This window comes from Peromyscus eremicus, chromosome 5 (assembly GCF_949786415.1).
Source record: "Peromyscus eremicus chromosome 5, PerEre_H2_v1, whole genome shotgun sequence".
Lineage (NCBI taxonomy): Eukaryota > Metazoa > Chordata > Mammalia > Rodentia > Cricetidae > Peromyscus > Peromyscus eremicus.
Window position 1 is genome coordinate 50547193 of NC_081420.1, and position 15701 is coordinate 50562893.

Consider the following 15701-nt stretch of genomic DNA (forward strand, 5'->3'; position numbering starts at 1 on the left):
TTGTAGTAACCTGTCTCAAAATAAATAAGTGTGTGTTTGTATATGTGTGTGTGTGGGGGGGGAGGGGCAGGTAAACCCTCTTCCACAAATTACATTCAACTAACTTAAAAAAATTCCTGATACAATGTATAGTTCATTTGCATCAATCACAGGTGTAAAGACTACTGTCTACAGCTACTCTAAAATAGGCCCTTTAAAAGCATCTGACAATTCTGACTAGCAGTTTACGGGGTGAGAAAGACTAGGGAAGCTGAAAGTGAAAAGTGATCATGAACAATCTCAGGCTAAATATATCATATTAAAGTAAGTAGTTTGAAACAAGGATGCCGGAGCTTGTGGGACTCATAGGAAAACAGTGAGCTTCAAGACTAGGTACTGAAACTCATAAAAGAAAGATATGTATGAAAGCAAGATCCTAAAGTAGCTGATAGAAGGAGCTACCATGTGGAAAACTGTTGTATGGACCAAATGTCCCATGTCATAAACACACATGTGGATGGGTGTACAAGATAATATTTTATGATGCATTAAGATACATACACCAGTACCTCATATTTAGCAAAAACATGCACAGTGAGCCCTATGAGGCCAAGTTGTTGTCTGATAACTGACACAAGGAAAGGCAGGGTAAGTGTGGAGCCACCCAGGTCACAGCCAAATCAGCCTTCAGACATCCACTGATGCTGTGACCGGTGTTTTAGATAGAAGAGATGCTTGGCTTGCAGGTCTCTAAATTGATCCTTCTCCTCCCACACATTTTTCTTTGCATCACAGGAAGATTAAAAGAAGAAAACAGAAACTGGTGTGTAAAGTAGACTGGTGAGAAAGAAAGCAGAATGCAGCAAAGATGCTGAGTAGGAGTAGGTGTAAGTGTATGAGATGGCATGAGTCTAAGAAATACAGACAAAAAGTTATAATTTGGTGCCTTCAAGATTAAGCATTTCTCTGAGCATTTATTCACGGACATGTCTGTCAGCATGAATCAAAACACACATCTAACTGGACTTAGGCCAATTGAGCTCTTCAAAGTGGCTATGGGGAAAAATGAACAGCATAGCTGACGGTAAGTCTCCTCATCAAACCCATTCCTGACATTGGAGTATGGCAGTTTCTTTATAAGGAAAAGCAGCATACCTATGGTCATACACAGGGAATGAGCCTCATGGCATACCGGCAGAAGAGAGCTCACAGAATTAGTGTATCCATATGTTCCTATTGAGAATATCTACCTGTTATGGGGGAGTCCCTTGCCATCCTACTGTTATGCTATGCCTATCTCTACCTAAGATACCTACAATATCTCTAATCAATTTTCTTCCACTATCAGAGGAGCTAAAGTGGATCCCTACTATAGTTTGGATATGGTGTGAGTTTTCTCCAAAGTACAATGGGTTAAAATTTAATCCCAGTGTGAAATATTAAGACACTGGAAACTTATTAAGACCACGGTGTTTAGAGGTAAAGCTTTGGAGGCAGAAAGTAGGATTATTACATGATGTCATTAGAATGGAACCTCCATGGTTGAATCATGGTGGATTTTTGACAAGAGGAAGAGACCAGCATACAGATATTCACAGTTCTATTCTCCTCCTGTCACATGACACTCTGTATTGTCTCAGGATTCTGTCAGCAAGAAAGCCATCATAAGATATGACCTCTCAACTTTGCATTCCCAGTACTGTAAGCCAACAAAAGCATTTTAAAATAAAATGAATCTGCTGAAGAGATTTTATTATAGCAACAAGAAGTGAACCAATACAACCACCTATCAATAACCTGTGTGGAAGACAAAGCCCACTATTTGCCCCCTCCCTTTCTGTGGTTCTGAGATTTGAGAAGTTTGGATGACTGACAACCAGCAGTCAATAATTCCTTAGAAAATATACTTTAATTCTAGTTCCTGAAAATTCTTACCTACAGGCTTTTAACAAAATGTGAAGTTTAATCCACACGCTGTCTTTTATCTTTGATGAAGTTCTGGAACAATTTCCAAAATACTCTGCCATTTTCTGAGGCATAATAATAAAATAATTAACCCACCACACTCTGTGATAATGGCTCAGGAGAGAAACATACTTTATGGGAATTAGGATCTGGAGCCAAAATACATAGAGACTTGAAATTCATCAGTATTACCCTCAAGTCCCTTCAGAAGCTGCTAAATTGAAAAGAGGTAGATTATCATATAGTAGGACTGACATCATTTTTTGTTCCTTAGCTGGGGCTATGTGATGAGGTGATCACCAAATAGGTAATTTTCTTGCTTTGAATGAACCACATTCTTTGAAGAAAAAACATGAAGAATAAACAGTCTTCACTTGAACATTGGAATCCTTCACTGGGCCACTAGAGATGTGATATGTGTTGAGACACCTCTTTCCCTTATCTGAAGAGTAACTCATTGTAGGCTTGCAGCATGAATGTCAATAATGTTATGAGACATTATTCTATTTCTTGCTTTTCCCCCTTCCCAGCTTACAAGGTTGAATGTGACATGGCTCTACCATATAATGGGTATACAATGTGACACAAGCACATTGACACTTGCCCTTTAATAGTCTTGTGTGTTTGTGTTCATGTATGGGAGGGTACATGTTTGTGTACATACACATGGAAGCAAGTACGTGAATGGATACCAAAGGCAACCATGAGAACTAAACTTTATACTCTGAAGTCATGTGTTTCAATCATCTTAAAATACCCATAACCCAAGAAAGATAGTAAAAAAGAGTCAAATTCACAATTATTAAAAATACTTTGCACAACAAGGCAGAATGAGTTGTAGAAAGCACTGGAAAAGCTGCAGGTGACACATGATGCATGATGGTCCCCTAGACATAGCACAAGAAATTCATTATGAAAATGAATTCCCATGTATCTTTGTACTCTTTTTAATGCTGCATTTAGAAAACATGACTACATATGTGGCCTATGATGTTTTTCTGTTGGGCTGAACAACACAATGATTTAAGTGGAAATTGTACTGTAGTGACCATGAGCTACTGTTGCTGCTATGTCCCAGGTTGAGCACTTTTAAGTTGCTCCAGATATATAGAGAGGATACAGCTGCTTGACTTTTAACCTTCTGAAGATACCGTAACCCTTCAGACATCTCAGAATAAAACTGCACACAGGTCATGGGAGAGTTAGGAATGGGTCACATATAAAAGGAGAAGGCACTCTTGGCCCACACTTTTTGCATGCTAAGCAAAAGTAAATTTATTCATGGCTTTGTCCTCTACAACTAACTTTCTGTACCTAACTGTCTGCTATTTTTGTTGAAATGACTTTAAAGTATGTGAGTTATTTTCTAGTAAACACTTTACCATAGATTCAATGTTTTTGCTACAGTAAATGACTATAATCGCAGAGCTCAAGGACCTGGATAATGTACACAAGGTCACACAGATTGGATGTCAAGCCTCGTACTCTGATGTCACTCCAAGGAGGTATCTGAGGTATCTTCCTCATAGTTAGGCACAAGCAGGACAATACAGTTTTCACTAGTCTGTCCATCAAGTTTGGATCTTCATGTCTACAAGAATCTACTTCCTCGTGAGCTTAGACTTAGATGTCCACAAAGTTTGAACACAGGTATTTATTCATCTTATCAAAATGGGAGCAAGGTATTAGGCAATGTTAAAAGGGGGGTGTTTAAAGTGATTCAGGTCTAACTTGCTCTGTAAATGTTGACAGTTTGTACAGGATACAATCACCATGGCAATGCTAGGGAAGTTAAGGAAAGGGAGAAAATTATACTCATTAAAAGATTTTAGAAGGTACCCCGCCCAGGGAAAAGGAGGTAAGTTACAATTAAGACCATACATGCTAGACATCACTTGGGAGGCGATATTCGAAGAGGGAGAGCCATGGAAGAAGCTATAGACAAAGGAAAGTCAAGAGGAGCTTACAGGAAAAACACTATATGGAGAGAGCCAGGAGAATCCAGGAAGAAGGAAGATTAAAGGGAAACGAAAGTATCACAGATGTGAAGGAAGATGAAAATGGATAGTTGTGTGAAGTAAGGGCAGTCATGTCTATATCTATACGATGAAGATGAATTCAGATAAAAAATAGAAAGAAGTCTGGGACCAGAGAGATGGCTCAGCAGGTAAAGGTACATGCTGATAAGCCTGAAGATCCGAGTTTAATATCCAGGATCCACATGATAGAAAAAGAGAAAATTGATTCCCACAAGTTGTCCTCTGACTTCCAGAAGCATACTGTTTCACACATACACTCATGCAAGTACACAGAAAAACAAATAAAAATGTAATGAAACTGAAATAAAGAAAAAGGGGGGGGGGAAGGGGAGTCATTTTAGATGCATGGATAGGTGGTCACTGAATTCTCAAAGTTCAGACTTTGACCAAATGGCCATATGCAGGAGGAGGCCCATGGGCTGTGAACACAGGGTACCCCTCAGAGGAGAGGCATGCCATTAAACATTCAGAGAACAGGGGGACAATAGGGAAATGCTCTTCCTTGTCTCTAACAACTCCCCCTGGATAAGGTCTTGAGCAGATGTAGTATATGATGATCCATCATGGCCAATGCCACAAAGGGTAATTTCAAGCTGAGAAGGACCTTTATGACAGAGAAAGGTGAAAGATGTTCAAGTACATATATTCAGAGGGACGCAAATCACACATAAACATCCTGATAACTAGAAAGCAAAACTTTGATAATTAGGAATCCTAAACAGCTGCAGATTTACAGACTTGCAGATATCTGTACCCACCAAGAAGTCCTAGATCATGGTCTATTTATCAAACTTTAGTTCCACAGCATAACTAAAAGCCAAAAAACAAAACAACAACAACAAAAACCAAAACTAGATCTTTGCATATAACTTTTATTGTTAATATTTCCTCCTATATTTAAAGTCTAACTTCTAAGTGCTTTTAAGGATGAAGAGTTTGATTTCCTAATGTGAAATTTAAATAGAAAATTTATAAAGTAGAAATGGTTTTCAAACATTCCCTAGAGCCTGCAACTATAACATATTTATATGTAAACAAGGTAGCTTGTAAAAAAGAATAAGAATATAACTATCTCTTATGACTGTATTAGTTCTCTACTGTAGATACCATTAACGCCTCAGTTTTGGGTGGGAAATATTGAGGACGAAGTGAGAGCACTGAGAAGTGTGCTTTTACTGCTTTGCTCTCTGCTTCTTGACTGCTGATGCAGTGTGATTTGCTGTCTTAAGCTCCAGACGCTGTGACTTTCTTCACAATGGTGAACTGCAACCTCTGAGCAGAAATAAATCCTTTTCCCCATATGTTGGTTTTGTTAAGAGTATTTTACCATAGAAACAGGAAAAAGAAGTCTTTGGGAGTAATATAAAGGAGGTGACCTCCCAGGAAAAAGTTCAGACTACTAAAGGAAGCAATTAGGAAATATGAGCTCTGGAGCTCTGGAGCCTACCCGACAATTGAGCAGTGTGTAGAGCAGGTGGTCCGGGGTGGTCTGTGCTCTCCACTGTAAGACCTCTGAGAGGAAAAGGAACTGGAATGACACAAGGATGTTAGAATCATGCCACAGAGTCTGTACTAGGCAATATCAATATTTAAGCAAAAATAAATTGTGTAAGTGCATGCTTTCCTACATAGAAGCATAAGGACACATTCACATTTAAGAAAAAGTCAAACAAATATACCATCAACAGAATGAACAAATACTTGGCTTTTCCCCTGCAGCTATTTAGAATTTAACGCAACTCAGCCTGACTCAGCCTGATAGCTCCAAGGACTGCTATAGTACCCTTGGTTAGGCAAGTTCCATACAAGTCAGCCCAAGTAAGAGGAGAGCTATCACCCCTATAGGTAAGATCAGCCAGAAGAGGCAATGTTGATTTCTGTGATGTTCAGAAAAAGAATATAATCTAGCTAACTTTAAAAAACTTCTATTAAATATGTGATTGTAGAATGCCAATTCTCTGGTGGTATTAAACTGCATTGCAAATTACATAAATTATTAAATGCATCTTATTGATTTAGTCTGTAATAAAAAGGACAGTCCCATTTCACATGAAGATACAGGAAATATCTATATAACACCCTAACACCTTTTATTAATAGAAATGTACTAAATGAGGGGAGTGTGATGGTAAGTTCTTTTAATGAACAAATTGCTCTACATTATTACACTGGCAATATTTAAATAATTTTGTCACATTCCTTAATAGGCCATACTGAATGGGCCTACCTTTGGGCTGTGGGAAACAGGGAGTCCTAAGCATTGTCAGAAATGAAGTATGATAATGTGATTCAGAAATAGATAGGCAAGTTATGTGTTTGCTGCATCAGTGAGGAGGAGCTAGATACTTGCTCTTTAAGCTGCAGTAAGGAGATTAACTGTTAAACTCCCAAAGACAAAAACTGTGCACAAAGGCCACCATGAGGCAGTGTGGGCTTGACATCAGGGCTGGCAGGGGATACTTAAAAACAAATGATGAAGATCAATGGCTTCCTAACATTTGCCTCAGTCCTGCCCATATTGATGATATCATTTCTTCATTTCTGTGCCACGATGAAATTTCCTAAAGCCTCATGTACCCTGTGACATTCTCCCCTATAAGACTATGAATCTCCATTGTGAAATGGGGTAGTATCATCAAAGATGGGAAATCAGTATTAGATATGGAACTGACATAGTAAGGACTCAGGATAGTCACTCTGTGATTCTAAAGTTAACACAGCTCTAGAGTCAAGGGAATAATATGAGCTCTGACCTCGGTTCTCACCTTCCGGGCCTGGTCATTGTCCTCTATCTGACCCAGGTCTCTGCCACTAGCCTGGGCAATCCTCTTCCCAGACACCAGGTTTCCCACCATCACAGAGGCAGGGCCAATTTCTGGGAAAAAAAAGAGAAGAATAACCTTAAAGACATAAGTGAAATTCTTTTCAACAGGACTCTTAGACAATTAATAAAGAATTAACCTAGGGAAGAAATTTGAAAGACCCAGCTTTGAATCGCTCTTATTTTAAAAGATAGCAAAGAAATCATTGATGTGTTTCTGATGGCCAAAATGAACAAACCTGAATGAGGTTACATAGGAGTGATATTTTCAACACATAGAGAACTTAGCACTCCGTAGCTGATGCTTCTATTGTCTAGCATTAATAATAGGTGATGATGCATATTCAGATGTGGTTGTAAGAGGATAAATACAGAATATAAAACCAGGGTGCACTTCACTGAGAAAGACTTCTGGATTATACCTCTTCTTGTTTTTTGGTATTAGGACTTATAAAGAGGGTTGACTCAAACTAAGCAAATTATAACACATTTACCTCTTGGGATAGATTCAGAAAACTATCATGAAGGGACATGATAGATAATCACTTATTCATAGATTTTACTGACCAATGAGGTCTGAGATTTTCCATCAGGTGTACAATGAGATGTAGAAGAGTAAACTCAGAAGCCACTATAAAATGAAAGTTTCTTTTTACTCCACTGTTACAAACTCAATGAACATTCTTTCTCTAGATTAAGACAGCAGTTTGAAAGAGAAACATCAGACATGTTTCTGATACCTTCACTTTTTCAATTATAAAAGGAGGATGTTTTTTTAAAAATATTTTGTGTAAAAATTTTTATTACATTTATTTACTTGTGCACGTACAGTACATGTACTCATGCCATGGTATGAGTGTAGAGGCAAGAGGACAACTTGCTAGAGTCAGTTCTCTCCTTCCATCATGTGGGTCCTGGGGGAATCGAAATCAGGTTCAGGACTGGCATCAAGTACTTTACTCACTAAGCCATTTTGATGGTCCAGAAATTTCTTAACAAACTGTAGAAACTAAATTTTTTGACTGTTAGAAACCCTAACATGCTAATTACTCACATAGTTCATTAAAGGCATACACACAAACCAAGGAATATATATTTAATAGGGAAAGGTTAGCCATTCTAGATTCCCCCCTGTGTGTGAGTGAAATGGGGGAGGTAGAGGAGAAGGGAGAGGAAAAAGATATTTAATAAAAGAATTTCAGTATAAAGACTGAGATGATGGATTGGTGGGTAAAGTGCTTGCTATGCAAGTGTGAGCAGTGGAGTTCAACCCCCCCCAGAACCACTATCAAAAGCTAGGTGGGTGTGGTGGCCCATCTGTAACCTCAGTGCACAGAAGGCAGATAAAGGGGCAGAGACAGCTTTGAACAAGCTGCCTAGACAGATTAGCTGAATCAACAAGCTCTGCATACAGCAAGAGCCCCTGCCTCCACATATTAGGTGAAGAATGATTAAAGACATGTCACATCAAACCTTGAGCTTTCATATACTGCACACACAAGTGTACCCATACATGTGACTGTGCATACAAAACACACCACAAACAAATAGGAAAAAATTGCAGCATAAAGTAACAAAGGCAGCATAATCAACTTGTATTTAATTTCTGGTCTCATGAAATTTAAGTTAATAACTGGTAAGCCAAATTGCTATTTAAATGTCTGGTGTTTAAGTTCTATGTTTATCAATCAAGACACATGCATTATTTACTATACACAAAGAGCTGAGAGTGTCTTGCAGCTCAACCAGGAGATCATGGGGCATATAAAATAGATAAGATTCACTTCAATGGATAAAAGTGGCAGAAAACAAGGTATAGAATAGGTCAGTTACCATGGCAACCACAATGCCCATTATTCTGGCTTCCCCTTGAAAACCTTTTGGAATGCTGACTCAGATCATAAGGCACTCCAGTACCTGCTCATCCTTTAGCTGACTGTCCAAGTTTAGTACAGGGCCACTCATCCTTCTCTACAGACATGCAGTGGTCCATGCTGAATTTAGTTTGCCAGAAAATACTCAGTTTGGAGAAAGTGGGGTGCTTTAAGGTGGGTTGAAATTGAGAAGAGATGAATGTGTGATAGACTTTGGGGATTCTAACTGCTGGTGCCTTTGGTATGAGGTTAGACTGTCTCAAATACTCAGCTTAAGCATTTACCAGTTTTCCCATAAGGTAACTGTGGGCAGACTAAATTTCTTTTCTTGGTTCTTCCCAAAGCACTATGAAAAAGAAATCTTTTTTCACATTTAACAAAACAACACTCAAATCTGGTAATGTTCTACTTGCTGGATGAATGGAGTGATGGCTGCGGGAGAAGTCCATTCATGAACTGCTTTATGCAAGAACATTAATCTCTCCTGGAGCTGAATCCTCACTCATTAGCCATTTGCTTTCTACCTTTACTATTTGTTAATGATGTATCTTAATGTTCTTTCCTTGATGACTGAGGCCTGGCAAGACATTCTCTCTAATAGCTAACTTGAAACCCTGCTTACCTGGTTTAAAGGTGACTCCATTATGAGTTTGAGAATTCAAGCTAGGGAGGTGAACAGTATTTTGAAGAGACGTAAGGGTCTGCAAAAAGCCTTACTTTGGATGCCTTTGATATCTGTGAACTCTTTCCTCACTAAGGTTTGCTTCTGCTTGTGTTCTCTCAAGGCGGAGTCTGGGACCTTATGCCACTTTCTCCTCACATACAGTTATGCACTTAGTTTTCCCAAATGATGCTTAGAGACTCCAAGTTTTGTTGCTGCATTTCTTTATAAAATCTCTTGGCAGAAATTTATGATAGTCCTCCTGGTTGAAGTGAGGTGGGATATATGAAATGCTCTTATAGAGAATTGCTGTCCCATAATCTGAAAGTATCAAACTGAGATACACCCTAAAAAGTGTGTACTTGAGATTCATGAATACTCTATGTTTCCATTCAGATTTGTGTATCTGTAAGCTAGCAGGAATATCACCAGTATTCTTGAATTCCGACCAAACAATGCTTGACCAGTTGATACAAAGACAGTGTAAATCTCGTATCTGAGACACTAGCAAAACAATTCTGAAAGAGAAGCAACATCATTCCCTTCTTGTGCTGGACCCTCTGCATGGGTCTCCTTAGTGTTCTTAGCTATTCTGATGGAACATCCTGAGGTAAGCTGTAACTGTGGACTTTTGTCTATTCTGGTAACTGTTGAAGAATTATTGCTAGTTTCTACAATAGCTGAAAGGTCTTTCAACACTTCTGTGCTCAGGTTTTTAATAACATTATACACTACTATTAATTGAACAATTAACTTGCCCATTAAAAACAATTTTGTTGTCTATGAATCTGTACTTTAAGGGTTCTATTTGTAGCTCATAGCAAAATCTTTACTCATATTTGGCTACAGTCAATGTTTGGTCTCATTGCTAGTAGCATATCAGTTCAGAATAATTTTAAATATTTCTTCAAAAGGGGCCTTTGGAATCATCTACTTTAATTCCCTTGCAATATATATAGAAAATGAGGATGAAAAAGAAAATGACAGAGGAAAAGAGACAAGACACTGCTTAGCATTTGTAAAGCCCTGGGTTCTATTTGCAGAATGAAATAAGAAAAAAAAAGAATGTGTTTTGGAGACACAATTATATTACCAAACCTGCACACACATATATGTGCATATATGTATATACATACATACACACACACACACACACACACACACACACACACACACACACATATATATTCTTCCTTGAGTTAATGATCACATACAGCTTTATTGAGTAGGTACAGTATTAAAGTATTAATTAAAACAACCATTTCCCTCTATAACTAATAAAAGCATGTTTCTTTGGGTGTCCTGACCTTTGCTCCAGCCTCAGATCAAGGTCTTTTCCCATGGGTTGATTTTTCCCAACTACTTAGTTTCTTAAGATTGAACAGGTGAGGTCAGTCATTATGAAACCATGTTATTTACTTGCAAATAATTATCTATCTATCTATCTATCTATCTATCTATCTATCTATCTATCTATCTATCTATCTATCTTTAGCTATCCCAAGGCTTCATGTGGTACTGAACTGGCAGGCTTTGCTGTGGGAACTATTGCTAGTAGGGTCACTAGGGCCAGACCTTCCACCTCTGAAGTCATCAAAATGATAGAAAAATGGTCTAGTCACCTTCAATTTGATACTGAAGACATGTTAGTGTGTACTGACAGAAACATGAAACCATAACACTATAGATACCAACATGCCTACAAAGAGCAAGCACTACATCATTTCCAGTGTTATTTATGTTCTTAGAAAGTATGGATAAGAGAGGCTGGTTTCCATCCTTCTGTGATACTCTCTGAAAGGCAGTGTGTAGACAAATTTCTAAATGGTCTTATTAAATAAGAAACACGGAGCCAAATACAGAGTTAAAGCCTAAGAGATCAGAGCAAGAGCCACAACTCCCTTTAGCTTACCATTTGCTGTCGTCCTTCCCCTAAGATTGAGACCTTGTTCCTGTGTGTCTTGCATTTTATTGCTTTCCTGTTCTGCCTTCTCATTAGCTCTAAGACCAGCCACATGACTTCCTCGTCACTGCCTGTCTGTACAGACCCCCTGGTCTCTATGGTTGGTACTGGGATTAAAGACTCAAGGGTCACCACGCTTGGCTGTGTCCTTGACCACACAGAGACTCTGCTTGCCATGTGATCGGATTAAGGGCGTGGGCTACCACCACCTGACTTCTATTCCTGGCTCGCTAATGACCTTGATCTCCAGGCAAATTTTACTTATTGACATACACTATAAAATCACATTTCAGCACAATTAAAATATCACCACAGCAGTGCTTCCTATCTTCTTGAGGTTTGCCTGTTAAAGCATTACTTATATGTATACAATTTAAAGAAGTGGATACTTTAGTCAGCTACAGCTCTACATTTATCATAGAAATCACATAGACCAAGGACAGTGAAAAAAATACATATTCAAGGAGAAAAGAAATAGAGGAGATCTAGAACATAAGAAAAAAATAGAGACAGACAAAATTCAGGTGTGGTGGTACACATCTGTAATCCTGGCACTTGGGAGACTGAGACAGGAGAATTCTAAGTTTAAGGCCAGACTGGGCTACATACCAAGACTCTGTCTAAGAAAGAGATGGGGGAAGAGAGATGAGAGAAAGAGAGGGGAGAGAGAAGGAGAGAAGAGTGAAATTAGATATCGACAAGAAAACCTAATCAAATGTATCTGGAAAGCCAAGCAAACAAAACACCCACTTCCTATACTCTTTTGCATACTTAAACATGACTACACTAGGGGAGATCACACTACTTAGCTGCATAAATTCCACATTGCCTACCACATGAAACATCCTGAGTTGTAGAGATAATAAAAGCAAGGGTTTGCAGTTTGAAGGCATGGATTCAAGTCCTCAGCCAGCAATATGTTTGGCCAATCACTTTTCTACTTCAAGTTTCACATTCTTAATCTTTGAATTTGAGGTTACCCACCTGCCTCATTGACAGATCTATGTCCTGGAGATGTGCAGGCAGTGTGTAGACCTCAAGACCTGGTCACTTTTGAAGAGCACCCAGGATGAGATCTTCAGAAGTAGACTGCACGTTTATTATAAAGGGCACTGTATTCAGTCACTAGCTGAGGTAATAAAGATCATCCACCTTTAGGATGATTTGTTAAAGACTTCTGTCCAACATTATAATTCTTTAACAGGTATCAGTAAAAGATCCCAAGCTAGGTTTAAGAAACAGGGGGTGAAGGTGGGTAATGTTGAGGAACAGAGCATGCCACCTGAGTTTAGAGTCTGTGTTGAAAACATTGTAGCTATGTAACATTAGATAAAACTCAATTTCTCTGTAGCTCATCTTCTTCATCTGTACAATGAAGAGCAGGCTTTGCATGGGGTCCCTTGAGAACCAATAGATTAGCACATATAGAGACTACAATGAGGATATGGTACACACAATATCATGTTCGTCTAGCTTTGGTCTTGTCAGTATGTACCAGCTCTTCTGCTATTGAGTTAGCAGGAGAGTTCCTTCTTCCTAATTTACTGCATTTGACAATAAATTCACTGACAAGTGTGTGAGATCTAGTAGTACACAATTGATTTAGTAGCTATGAGAAGCAAGCCAGATAAAAGATAATGTGTTTCTAATCTGTCACACACTGAGACAATAGTCTCAGTCAGAAATAAATAATTCCTCATGTTTCAAAGTGTTATCCCATAGCCTACCACTTTCACTTCTAAATTAGCCACATAAAACCTGTCAGGGTGAATTATCCAGGTTGTATACACAAGGATCCCACCTAAGGGGTGTATGTCTAGTCTAGGGCTACCAACAGGTGACTGAGTGTGGTGATTTTGTGTTCCCCAATATATTGTGCACCCTAATAAATTTATCTGGGGTCAGAGAACAGAATAGCCACTAGACAGACATAGAGGCCAGAAAATGGTGGCACTCACACCTTTAATCCTAGCCTTCTGGAGGCAGAGATCCGTCTGGATCTCTGTGAGTTCAAAGCCACACTGGAAACAGCCAGGTGTGGTAACAAGAGCCTTTAATCCCAGGAAGTGGTGGCAAGAAGCAGAAAGGTATTTAAAGCGTGAGAACCAGGAACTAGACTCAGTTAAGCTTTTAGGCTTTTAGCAGCAGTTCAGCTGAGATTCATTCTGGATGAGAACTCAGAGGCTTCCAGTCTGAGGAAATAGGATCAGCTGAGGAATTGGCAAGGTGAGGAAGCTGTGGCTTGTTCTGCTTCTCTGTTCTTTCAGCATTCACCTCAATAACTGGCGTTGGGTTTGTTTTTATTAATAAGACCTTTTTAAGATTTGTGCTACAACTGAGCATTATCAACCCCAATGGAAGTGATATGAGAAGGCTGCATACCTCTTCTACCCACACGCTCTGTGCAGACTACCTGAGTAGACTGCACTGTTTCAGCAGAGCTGGTACACCCCAGCCCTTGGGGTGCAAACATATCTTGTGAGGAGAACGTACTGCCTAGGAGTGTGCATCATGTGGAGAACATGAGTGCAGAGATTACCAGTATTCACGGATGTAGCCTCTCCCAAGCCTGCTATTGACAAGACATAGCTTACAGAGTCCACTCAAGGCTATGTCAGACCATGCAGGGCTACTGGGCATACCTGGCTGCTTCTGCCGTGGTTTGGGTAAATTTGTGACACAGGTGTGTGGGCACATCAGGACATTGCAAGGGTGGAGAGAGCCCTCCAGGAAAAGCTGCTTTGTTTCTGACAAATGGATGCCACCAAGTGGAGTTTTGGGAAGGGTATTTGCTGGTACCAGGGCCAGGCAATAAACTCCAACTTGATGTATACTGTCAATTGCCTGGAAAATAAGAAAGACAGTCATATTAAAATAGGATCTATAAACTGAAAAAGTGCATAGTATATTTACTTAGGGGTTTTTTGTTTGTGTATGGGGGTGTGGAAATGTGTGTATGTGTACATGTGCAAATGCATGTGTATACATGTGTGTAGAAGCCAGAGGACAACCTCTGGTGTTGTTTTTTAAGTGCTGCCTACTGTTATTTATCTTTTTTAAGAAAGAAAGGGTCTCTTACTGGCCCAGAATTTGACTAGGCTGCCTGGACGGTGAACTCCAAGGATCTGGCTGTCTCTGTCTTTCCATCAACAGGATCACAAGTACATACCACTTTGCCTGGCTTTTCTACATGGTGTCTGGGGATTGAACTCCGGTCCTTATGCATGCACAGCAAGTACTTGACCCACTGAGCTACATCTCCTATCCTCTCCATTTTGAGTTTTTTGTTTATTTGTTTTGAGACACAGCCACACACTATAGCCGAGGCAATTCTCCTGCCTCAGCCTCTGAAATGCTGGAATTACAGGGATGAGTCACTATAACTAGCCTCTGTAAATAACTGCATGCACAAAAAAGTCTTGTCTATACAAATGCCAACGAAGGAAAAATTAGTCACAAAAGAAAACTTCATTTTCTCCAATAAAGTCTTGTGGGTAGCTGTTCCAGCTCTGACCTTGAAACACAGCCCCAGTGAGGCAGCTGGTAACGGCCACGCCTACCTAGGATCTGCCCCTAGGGCATGGCTGGAACAGGAGCCCTTAAGACAGGAGATCCAGACATGCTGGCCTTCTTGGTTCCTTGTGATCCTGGATGCTGGATGGCCAACAGAGTCAGAGTTCTCCAGAGAACCCTGCTGGACTGCAACTCACCTCTCCCGGATCCTGTAACTAACCCCTTTACTGGCTGTAAGTTACCCCTAAATAAACCTTTTAACTACATGGAGTTGTCTTGTTAAATCCCCACATTAAGAGTCTTACTTGGTATATAAACTATACTTAAGGGCAAGGCCCCATGCCCGCAGTAGATAGCCAATACAAAATGAACTCAATGGTATGTTTGGAGAGTTTTGTCTCATGATGCTTTGCTGGGCATTTTTTCAATCATAAAGGTCTTTTGCTTATATATTATGCTTTCCAATTTTGTGTTTTTATGGGACTTCAGTGTGTACAACTGTGTGTATCTCTGTGTCTGTATGCATTTCTTGTGCTTTTTCTTTTGTTTGCTTTTGTCCTAGTCGGTCTCTATCTCTGTCTCTCTCTCTGTGCATGTGTGTTTGTCTGTGTGTTTAGTTGCCTGTTTGTTTTCTAATGAGAGAAAGAAAGAATGTGGATTTGGATGTGTAGGGAGGTAGGGATGATCTGAGAAGAGCTGTGAGAGGAAAAATCATGACCAGAATATATTGTATGAAAAAAAACTATTTTCAATAAAAATTAAATTATAAAAAACCCCACTGTCTATTGTATACAATATATATTATAAAATTATGCATGGTATGAACAGTGCTCTGGGTGTATGAAAGTCAAAGAAAGAGATGGTTTTCTCACTATACAATAAAAAG

At 39.4% G+C, this 15701-nt stretch overlaps 1 protein-coding gene and 1 long non-coding RNA gene across 5 annotated transcripts in view; one reads left to right on the forward strand and one right to left on the reverse strand.

Moving 5' to 3' along the window:
* The window catches only part of Dip2c (disco interacting protein 2 homolog C), a 430083-nt gene that overhangs the window by 57525 nt on the left and 356857 nt on the right, over window positions 1-15701 (reverse strand). For 2 of the 4 annotated variants that reach the window (XM_059263427.1, XM_059263425.1), the window contains 3 exons: window positions 13945-14146; window positions 6749-6858; window positions 5431-5511 (listed from right to left, as the gene is read on the reverse strand). In XM_059263427.1, coding sequence (XP_059119410.1) covers window positions 5431-5511; window positions 6749-6858; window positions 13945-14146 — 393 coding nt within the window. Of the gene's footprint in view, window positions 1-5430; window positions 5512-6736; window positions 6859-13944; window positions 14147-15701 lie in introns of all 4 variants that reach the window. The other 2 variants (XM_059263426.1, XM_059263424.1) reach the window with 1 other exon arrangement.
* On the forward strand, window positions 8703-15529 carry LOC131911414 (uncharacterized). The gene is made up of 3 exons (XR_009379363.1): window positions 8703-8852; window positions 9736-9949; window positions 14456-15529. It is a non-coding gene; the product is annotated as an uncharacterized LOC131911414 (long non-coding RNA).